Below are 10,330 nucleotides of genomic sequence, written 5' to 3'. Positions count from 1 at the left end.
TACATCTTCCCTGTTTTTGCAACTGGAGACTTCAACCTTTGCCCCCCAGCCCTCCCCTTTTTCCCTGGCTCTGGGAAGGACAGCCCCGTCCCGAGCCCTTGGCTGAGAAAATATAAGAAGACAGAGGTCATACAGGCCTGTTGAGGTGTTTATTTTCCCTGCTTTCTCTGGACCGCTGGAGAGTTTAAACAGGGCCGAAAGGACCGTTGGTCTAAGAGCTCTGGGCCAGCCCCTTTCCCAGGGAGATTTCCACCCCTGCACAAAAACCCACAACAACCACACCCAGCAGCAGCAGCAGCAGCAACTTCGGGGCTGCAGTTAAGGAAGTGGAGCAGCTGAGGTTAAGTCTCTTTTTTTTTCCAAACCAGTTTTCCAAATATTATTGGCGGGATTAACTCCAGGCAACTTCCCCTGAAAGTGTGTCAGGCTTTCCCCCTCACTGTGTGTGTGTGTGTGTGTGTGTGTGTGTGTGTGTGTGTGAGAGAGAGAGAGAGAGAGAGAGAGAGAGAGAGATGGCTAGAAAGAGAGAAACAGTGAATAAGAAGGAAAGAGACAGAGAAAGAGAAAAAGACAAAGAAAGTATGAAAGGGACAAAGAAAGAGAAAGGAGGAAAAAGAGAAAGAAAGAATGAGAGAGAGAGGAGGAGGGAGAGAGAGAGACAAAAAGAAAAGGAGACGAGGAGAGACAAAAAGAGTGAGAAAGAAAAAAGACAGATGGAACAGTGAATAAGAAGGAAAGAGACAGAGAAAGAGAAAGAAGGAAAAAGGCAGAGGAAGAAAGAGAAAAAGAAACAAAGAATGAGAGACAAAAAAGAGAGAGGAAGGGAAGAAGAAATTGGAAAGGAGGAAGAAACAAGGAAGGAAGGAAGGAAGGAAGGAAGGAAGGAAGGAAGGAAGGAAAGAAAAAGAAAGAAGGAAGGAAGGAAGGAAAGAAGGAAAGAAGGAAAGAAGGAAGGAAGGAAGGAAGGAAAGAAAGAAAGAAAGAAAGAAAGAAAGAAAGAAAGAAAGAAAGAAAGAAAGAAAGAAAGAAAGAAAGAAGGAAGGACAGAAGGAAGGAAAGAAAGAAGGAAGGAAAGAAAGAAAGAAAGAAAGGAAGGAAGGAAGGAAGGAAGGAAGGAAGGACAGAAGGAAGGAAAGAAAGAAAGAAAGAAAGAAAGAAAGAAGGAAGGACAGAAGGAAGGAAAGAAAGGAAGGAAGGAAGGAAGGAAGGAAGGAAGGATAGAAAGAAAGAAAGAAGGGTTAAATCTATTCAGAAAGAGAACGAGGAAGCCACCCCATCTTGCAACTCCTCCCTTTTCCCCCTTCCAGCCAATCCTCAACTCCCTCGAGCTTCAAGCTCCTCCTCTCCCTCTCTCCGATTGGCTCTTCTCCCCATGGCCCGTCTTCATCCGATGGAAAAGGCCAATCAATCCTGCCTATGGTCTATCCTTACCTCGGCCGCTTCTTCTTCTTCTTTTTTAACTCTCTTCCCTTTCCCGCGAGGCTTTCTGGGTGTCGTAGTCCGCGCCTGCGTTCTTTCCGCTTGGGTTCTACTAGCGCCAGGACTACAAAACCCAGAGGGCATTTCGGCGCCCTGGGTATTTTAATACCATAACCGGCAACCGGGCAGAATCTGTCTTTAGTGCTGAGATAAGCTTAGAAGGTTAGCAAAGGTAAGCGTTGCATTTAAAAATTCTCTGTATTCTTCTGCATTTTGATGGCCCTTGCTCCCTTGCAAAAAGCGGCCCTTTGTCGGGAATAACCTTGCAAGCAGACTTTATCAGGCGTAAAGGCGCTAGTCCACATGATATTTGCAATCTCAGGAGCGCATTGCAAACGTTGCTTTTCCATTTCTGCCTTAGGTTTTTGGAGAGCGCGCTGCAAAGCTACAGTCCATCGCGGGAGTCACCTTTTCCTGCCTGGCAGGGTTGTTCTCCCGCATTTCAGGAAGGCTGGTAAGTAAGATGTAGAATTTTTTAAAAAAATATTTTTTAAAAATAAAGATAGGTATCCATCGTTCATGGGAGCAAGGAAATTAAAAGCGTTGGGAATTTATCGTACAATCAAAATGGACCTCAAAGGCCATATAGACCAGCCGGCTTCTCTGTGCTCTTCCTCCTCCTGCTGCTGTCTACAACCCCTCTCTTTTAGTACTGATGATGTTAGCTAGTTGGGTCATGAAACATCTACAAGAAAACCACCTAGCTCAGAGAGTACCAAGAACCCCACAGCTGGGCAGGGGGGAGCGGGGTTGGGGTTGGACTAGATGACCTACAAGGTCCCTTCTAACTCAATCTGTATCGGTTCTCCTCCTCCTCTCTGCAAACCCACCTCCCTTCTAGCCCCTGATGATGTGACCTAGTAGGGTCCTGAAATGTCTCCAAGGAAACAAAACCAGCTCACGCAGCACCTGAGTTTGTTTTTCTTTCCATAAAAAAGATAGATTTATCTATTCGGGAAAAACTGGAATTAAACCCACGGGCTTGCCACAGACCAAATAAGATGGATGTGAGTGGCTTTAACACAACCCTTTTTTCCTCCCACAGGTCTGTTTCCTTGGAAAAGCATGAGCGAAGGTGCAAAGCATCACTCTGCAGCTAAGGACAAGGAAGAATTTGTGAATTTCTTCCCCCAAATTGTCCGAGACCTGTTGGAAAACGAACTTCACGTCCCGGAATTGACCGATGCCGTCACCAGGCTAAAAAGGGTAAGATTCGAGCCCTTCTTTTCTGTGCAAAACCCAGATTTGCAATAAAATTAACAAAAAATGTGGACACTGAAGGGAAATTAAAATCTAAGCAAGAACTTGCAGACCAGGGCATCATACTATGCTGGTGGCCTCAGTTGCAAGTACAAACTAGATACTATAAAGACACAAAAAATTGTGGCTTATATGAAGGACAGTCTTTGATCAGATATTGTTGAACTCTGGTGAAAAATTAAGAATATATATGTATATATATATATGTTTTCTTAAGTTTTCACAGGTACTTACATGTATGGTATTCAGCTTTGTTTGGGTATTTTCCCATGTCATTATAGCTACAATTATATAGCTACAACTTTAAAAGCACAACTATAACTATAACTATATAACTATAACTAAACTATAACTAAACTATAACTATATAACTATAACTATATAACTATAACTATATAACTATAACTATAACTAAACTAAACTATAACTATAACTAAACTATATAACTATATAAATATATATATATATGAATATGTATATATATGTACATATTCATATATATATATGAATACGTATGTGTATATATATGAATACGTATGTGTATATATATGTATGTATGTATATATATGTATATTGATTCAACTGGAAAACAGGACGAACAAGTAAAAGACACAATGACACCATGGGTTAAAAAAAAAACTTTGGTTATAATATAGAATAAGAGAAATGGCAAAACTTGTGGGAAAGGAACTATAAATTGACAAGGGCAACTTTTTCCTAAAGAAAATTTATATAAAATGTTTTATAGATACAAAAATCAGCATTGGCGAAATACCCACACACGCGTTTCGCTTAGCGACTGTTTGAAGTGAATGGCACCGGAAAAAAAAAATGACTAACAACCATTTCTCCCAATTATAACCACTTGCAAGCCATCCCAGCGATTATTTATATTCTGACGCTGGATAACTGACTCACATTTGCGACTATAAATTTGCCCCAATGTCACTCAGTCAAACTTCTGACAAGTTTGGCCACTGACTCATATTTACGATGATTGCGGTGGAGGTTGCGCGATCCGCTTTTGCGACCTTCACAACAAGCAAAGTCGCGGGAAACCAGATTCACTTAACGGTGGGACCAATTTAACTTGGGCGGGGGGTTGGACTAGATGACCTACAAGATCCCTTCCAACTCTGATTATCTGTTATCGGTTAACTAAGTGCAGGGATTTAGTTAACAAAAGGTGACAAGAACAGTAAAACGGGACAAAGCTCACCGAGCAAATTTCTCACTTAGCGGCGTAAATTTTGGAGCTCAGTTGTGGTTGTAAATTCAGAGTGGTGTGGTGGCCTAGAGGGGAAGCTCTCGCCTCCCATCAGGAGGCTGTGAGTTCGATCCTAGGTAGAGGCAGATATTTCTTTCTCTCTGGGCACACTGAGAATATTATCTGCCGAACAAAACTCCGCTCTGGTGACAGGAGGGGCATCCGGCCAGTAAATGCTCTGCTAGCTCCATTCAGTTGCCCAGATTCCACCCCAGTGCAAGGGATTATGGGGTCATTAAATGATCATGGTTTTGGTCATAAGTTGAGGACAAGCTGTAACGCCCAGCAAGGTGAGCTGGAGACCAAGAGGAGATCAAAACACCGTGGGATCTCCTCTTAAGCCACAATTGTCGCAATTTCCTTACTGTCTCTTTTTGGGGGGGGCGGGGTTTCCCCATAGGTGATCGAATATAATGCCGTCGGTGGCAAATACAATCGTGGATTAACGGTGGTGGCTGCAATTCGGGAACTCGCCAAACCAGACCAGCCTGATCCGAAGACTTTCCGCATCGCCCTGGTTGTGGGTTGGTGCATTGAACTGGTAAAAATTTCCTTTGTGACTTTTTGTCTGCTGCAAACACATTTTGAATTACAGTGTATTATCGGGGCATATCATTTACAGAAAAGCAAAGGTAGAACAAATAGGAATATTAACATATATACTAATAAACAACAGTAATAGTGTAACTGAGTAGTTTTGACTAGATTTCTCTTTATATTATCTTATTTGTAATTCTGTGGGTTATATTGGCATATTTCAAATTATAAACCCTTCTTTATATTTAATTCATACATCGCAATAATCTTTTATTCATCTCATTTCCACCTCTTATCTCTAACCCCTCGTAAAAGCTATTCCGTGTTAAGTAATATTCGGTGCCTTCTTTCTCCTTTATTTTTAATATCAATCCGTCCGTCTCTGCGCAGTCTTAATACTTTCTGAATTACATCCTCGTTGTCCACTCATCAAACTTTCCTATGCCTGTTTTAGTAGTTGCCATAAAAAGTAGGGGGGAAGTGGAAGTACATTCCAACTCTTATCTTTAAAAGATTGTAACTAAACTACCAGAGTTTTAGCCTGCGGATATCTTTAATTGGAGAATGTGATTGATGACACCCAATCCATGAACGGACTCAATTGGAGAATCTGATTGATGACACACCCAGGGTCACAGGGGACTGTAAATTACATATGCCAGAGTTGGCTTCATTGAGGGCAGGGCCTCTGATGAATTCTTTGAAGTTTTTTGAAGTTTGGCTCGAGGATCATGATTTAATTAGGGCGATTGCTGGAATCCCGACACTCGTCTGACGGGGCGTTCTCCTTTTCCCATCATTTGCAAATAACAATCCTTGCTTGCTGTCAATACAGGCAAAACTAGATATGCGGCCTCTTTATCGTAGCCTTCTCGTGTTACTAGTTCTCAGCGTTGTTGGTTTCCCAATCGAAGTCCTGCTTGGCAAAGCAGAAGGAATCTCTTCTTTTGCCCAGAGGGGAAAAACGGCCACATCTGATTTTATTATTTTTTATTTTTCATCACAGTTGCAGGCGTTTTTCCTCATCGCAGATGATATCATGGACTCTTCAGTGACCCGCCGAGGACGACCTTGCTGGTACAGGCAGGTAATTTGAGCAGATCCAAAAAATCCTTGCTGCAAAGAACGGTGCAAATCTTAGGGTTTTTCCCCCCCTCTTTGTGTGTGTGTGTGTGTAAAAGAACACACTTAGCAAATCTCTCACTCAGCAACAGAACTTTTGGGCTTAATTAGGATAGGATAGAATCCTTTATTGGCCAAGTGTGATTGGAGACATAAGTTATGTGTCTTTGGTGCAAATGCTCAGTGCATATAAAAAGAAAGGATAGGATAAGAGAGGAGCAGGAGAGATAGGATAAGATGAAGAGGAGATGAATAGAATAGGAATAGAATACAGAATAGAAAAGAAATATGGAAGAGAATAAGATATAGAATAGAATACAGAAGAGAGAAGATGAAGAGAATAGATGGGATGGGATAAAATGAGAAGAGAGAAAAGGAGAGAATTATCGATAAGACCACCTTTATTGTCACGTTTTTTCTGTAAACACACTGGTGCACATTTTTTAAAAATGCAATTTTGACGCCCGCTCGCAGAAGAAAATATCGTGATCTTAAGTCGAGAACTATACGTTTAGAGGCTGGTTTTTTGTTTTGTTTGTTTTGTTTTATTTGCAAGGAAGTCAAAACTAGGATTTAGGGGTGACTTGATTTTCCTGGTAATCCCTGCTTCCTTTTTTGGGGGTGTCCTCTCGACCAGGAAGGGATTGGTTTGGACGCCGTGAACGATGCGTTTCTGATGGAATCCAGTGTGTACCAGCTGTTGAGGCGGCACTGCCGAGACCAGCCGTACTATATGAATTTAATGGAGCTTTTCCTTCAGGTGAGCGGAACCATGAACCCTTCCTCGTTGAGGGCCAGCGCCCCCACCCTCAGCTTTAAATTTGGCTGTTTGGGGACCCCCAGAGAGGGTGCGGAGGGCCCCAATAAATGGAATTTATGATGTGGACATTTTATGTTAAGATTCCACCCGGGATCAAACAATCCCACCGATTGCAAACTTTCACGTAAAGTTAAACCCGCTCCAAATATTGAATGCCTATGAGGTGTCCTCCGACTTACGACGGCATTCGAGCTCAGCATTGCTGCTGCTATGGCTCCTTGCTTGAGTCTACCTCTTCTTCATTAACCAAAGAGGATTCGAACTCGCTGTTAACGCAGGTAGTACTTGACGTAACGACCATTGGCTGCAACATTGCCGTTGTTAAGAGGAATCCCTGAATCAACGAACCATTGTAAGTCGAGGACTACCTGCAGTGGAGAAGGTTCTGGATTAGGGGTGGACAGAACCAGGTTCGAGTCCTCCCTTCTTCCCCTTGGTAGACTTGGAGCCATTCGCTCGTTCGCCAAGCCCTACCTTGGAGGGTTGTTGTGTAGCAAAACAGAAGGAGGGAAGGGATGAACGGGAAAGTTGGGATGTAAATAGATGAACAAGAACGCCCAAAAAGCGATGGAAAGAGGTCGTTTCTGGCCTTTTTCTTCCTTTTTTTTAATCTTCTTTTTTTCTTTTCATCTTCTTTTAATCATTTTTTTTTTCTCTCTCTCCTGTCCTTTCCCAGTCATCCTACCAGACCGAGCTGGGCCAAACCTTGGATCTGTTTCAGATCAATCTGAATAGCTTCACCGAAGAAAGGTGAGACGACATTGCAGTGATACTCCAGTGGTCCTTGACTTACAACAGTTCGTTTAGTGACCATCCGAAGTTACAACGGCGCTGAAAAAAATGACTTATGGATTTAGTTATTCTGCTATCCCTCCTTCCTTCCTTCCTTCCTTGGGGTTGGACTAGAAGACCTCCAAGGTCCCTTCCAAATTTAATATTCTGTTATTTTTCTATTCTTTTTTCCTTCCTTCCTTCCTTCCTTCCTTCCTTTCTTCCTTCCTTCCTTCCTTCCTTCCTTCCTTCCTTCCTTCCTTCCTTCCTTCCTTTCCTTTCCTTTCCTTTCCTTTCCTTTCCTTTCCTTTCCTTTCCTTTCCTTTCCTTCCTTCCTTCCTTCCTTCCTTCCTTCCTTCCTTCCTTCCTTCCTTCCATCCATCCATCCATCCATCCATTGAAGCTTTTATGTTTCGTTTTGCAGGTACAAAGCCATCGTGAAGCACAAAACGGCCTATTATTCATTTTATTTACCGGTGGCGGCTGCCATGTATATGGTGAGTCCGAGGCTTGGTGTCAGCAGGCAGAAAACGTTACTAACCAGGGCCAAAAATAAAACTAGTCATAAAATGGAGTCTGTCATGTGACCGATCCACTTTAGAACCGCCATGAATTGCAGTTGTAAAACAGCTCGTTCAGAAGTTGGCCCTGAAAAACCCGACTTAACGATGGTTTTCTCAGAGTTACGCCCTTTGCTTGCCTCCCAGGGGTCACCTGATCAAAATGCAGGTGATTTAGTGGCAACTGACTCACACTTATGACAGTGGCAGTAGGTCACACTGAGCAGAGTCCATGGGCAAGCTGGATTCGCTTAACGACCGGGTTACTTATTAGCTCACTAACTGCGGCAAAAAAAAACCGTGCAAAACTCACTTAGCAATTGTCTCACTTAACAACGGAAACGTTGGGCTCAATTTGTGGTCATAAGTTGAGGACCTGTAATTATTATTTTTTAAAGATAAATGAAGCAGGCCACAATCCCAACTTCAGGGCGAGGAACAGGCGAATATACTAGAAGTTGTATTTTACTCATGGCTCGTTGCAAAGTTTATCCCTGTAGTTTGTGTGTTTCATTTTTTTTTCCCCCTTCTTCCTCCTCTTCCTCACTTAGGCTGGCATCGACAGCGAGGGAGAGCACGCACACGCCAAGGCCATCCTTCTCGAGATGGGGGAATTTTTTCAAATCCAGGTACCGAGTTTGCAAGTTTTTATCAAAAAGAAACGGATGGAAAATCCATTCAATAATAATTAATTTTTCTAAAAAAAATTAGATTGCTTGGGATTTGAACACGGGACATCCAGGCTCACGGGAACAAAACCAGCAAATTTTCCTTCGTTTCTCTGTTTTTTCATGGCATTTCTGGAAAAAGTGGCCTCCATCAGGACTAGAAACCTGCTGAGGCTCTAAATAAATCTGGTGTTCTCTGAAACAAGCCGGTAGTGTACTTCCTGGCTTAAACCTGAGAAGCAAAGGAGGTTTGAAAGCTGACCTGCCTTTTGTATATATATATATATATGTTTAAAAAATGTATGCAAAATTCACTTTTAACTGGTCAGTCTTTCAGGTTTGTCTGGATTCCTGGAATTAAAACCATTTTGGCCTAAGGGGCGAAGAAAAATCAAGTAAAGCAAGTAGTTTTGCAGGGTGCGGGTAGACTGGTTTGGGTTGTCAGCAGTCACACGGGGGTTGGACTAGATGGCCTACAAGATCCCTTCCAGCTCTGTTATTATTTCTGTCATTAAACCTGCAAAAACAGTGCGACGTGAAATACATTTTGAATTAAAAAGAGTTATATTCCTCCCAATGCAGGACGATTTCCTCGACAATTTCGGGGATCCCCAGGTGACTGGGAAAATAGGGACGGATATTCAGGATAACAAATGCAGCTGGCTGGTGGTGCAGAGCCTCAAACGAGCATCTCCGGAGCAGAGAAAGATTTTGGAGGTAACCTGGTTAGCTAAAACAACAAACCGAGTTTTCCAACGGCCACTGAATCGACTCTAAATGAACGTACATCAGGGGTGGGATTCTACCTGGTCAAATATCAGGAACATATTAACATACGTGGTGGACTTGGTATGGGATTTGTTTTATCAACGGATAGAAAATAGAACAAACTAAAAGGGATTAGATATATTCATAGAGCAATAAGAGAAACTAATGTGATAGATATAATGGATCTCATTTATACTACATACATGGGAATGTGATTATTGTTACATTACATATTTGATAAGAATATTATTAAAATGGTTAAGTAATTGAAATATGTACCTAATCGACGCACGATTGAAATGTGGAGTGGATTTTTTGTATATAAAAATAAAAAAATTCTGTCCAAATTTTATATATATATATATATATATATATATATATTTTTCTGGAATCCCGCAGGAAAACTACGGTCAAAAAGATCCGGAGAAAATTAATCGTGTGAAGGCTCTTTACGAAGAACAAGACTTAAAAGCCGTTTATAAAAACTACGAAGAAAACAGCTACCAACAGATTGTGGGTTTAATCGCCCAACACGCCGTCGGTTTGCCCAGCCGGATTTTCCTGGATTTGGCCGACAAAATCTATAAAAGACAGAAATAATCTCTGCAAAGAAATCTGGATTTTATTTTTATTTTATTTTTTTAGCTGGGACTTGAGATAAAAGCAAAATTTCTCAGAACGGTTGTGGGCTAATTCAGAAAAAGGAAGTGGGGAAAAAAGGGATATTTGCTTTGGGTTACACCCTCGATGGGATTTCGATAGGGGAGCTATTTAGAAAGATAAATAAATTTCATTTTTCTTTGCCGGAGGGGAAAATCCAAGGGTATTTCTAAGGGGGAATGCAGGCTGCTTTTTCCCCAACCCAAGCCGTGAATCCTTGCCATCGGGGTTGGCGGTTGGGGATGATTGGAATTGTAGTCCGTTTAGGAAACGGATGAGTTGCTGCTTGGACATTACTGGTCTTCGACACAGGACGAGGCTCGCTAAGATGCGATCCGTATTTGGGGTGATGTGGTGAGATCTTTTAAGGGGCTGGTTGGAAGACTTTGTACCGCCAATAAATTATTTTCCAATTGGA

At 42.0% G+C, this 10,330-nt stretch overlaps 1 protein-coding gene across 3 annotated transcripts; it reads left to right on the top strand.

Moving 5' to 3' along the window:
- Window positions 1-102: 102 nt before the first annotated feature.
- On the top strand, window positions 103-10,330 carry FDPS (farnesyl diphosphate synthase). Of its 3 annotated transcripts, none has more exons than XM_087914045.1 (11): window positions 103-340; window positions 1,841-1,933; window positions 2,525-2,685; window positions 4,407-4,547; window positions 5,550-5,630; window positions 6,303-6,425; window positions 7,162-7,235; window positions 7,681-7,753; window positions 8,368-8,445; window positions 9,067-9,201; window positions 9,652-10,330. In XM_087914045.1, the coding sequence occupies exons 3-11, from the start codon at window positions 2,545-2,547 to the stop codon at window positions 9,850-9,852; spliced, it is 1,047 nt and encodes a 348-aa protein (XP_087770171.1). In that variant the 5' UTR covers window positions 103-340; window positions 1,841-1,933; window positions 2,525-2,544; the 3' UTR covers window positions 9,853-10,330. The 3 variants fall into 3 exon arrangements, with proteins under 3 accessions (XP_087770171.1, XP_026572209.1, XP_087770172.1); XM_026716424.2 differs by lacking the exon at window positions 103-340 and adding an exon at window positions 1,428-1,651; XM_087914046.1 differs by lacking the exon at window positions 103-340 and adding an exon at window positions 1,487-1,653 and having other exon boundaries at window positions 1,844-1,933.

Source organism: Pseudonaja textilis, chromosome 16 (assembly GCF_049901715.1).
Source record: "Pseudonaja textilis isolate UNSWEBS1 chromosome 16, rPseTex1.2, whole genome shotgun sequence".
Classification (NCBI taxonomy): domain Eukaryota; kingdom Metazoa; phylum Chordata; class Lepidosauria; order Squamata; family Elapidae; genus Pseudonaja; species Pseudonaja textilis.
Note: the sequence above shows the minus strand (reverse complement) of the source record. Positions and strands in the feature narration are given on the sequence as shown.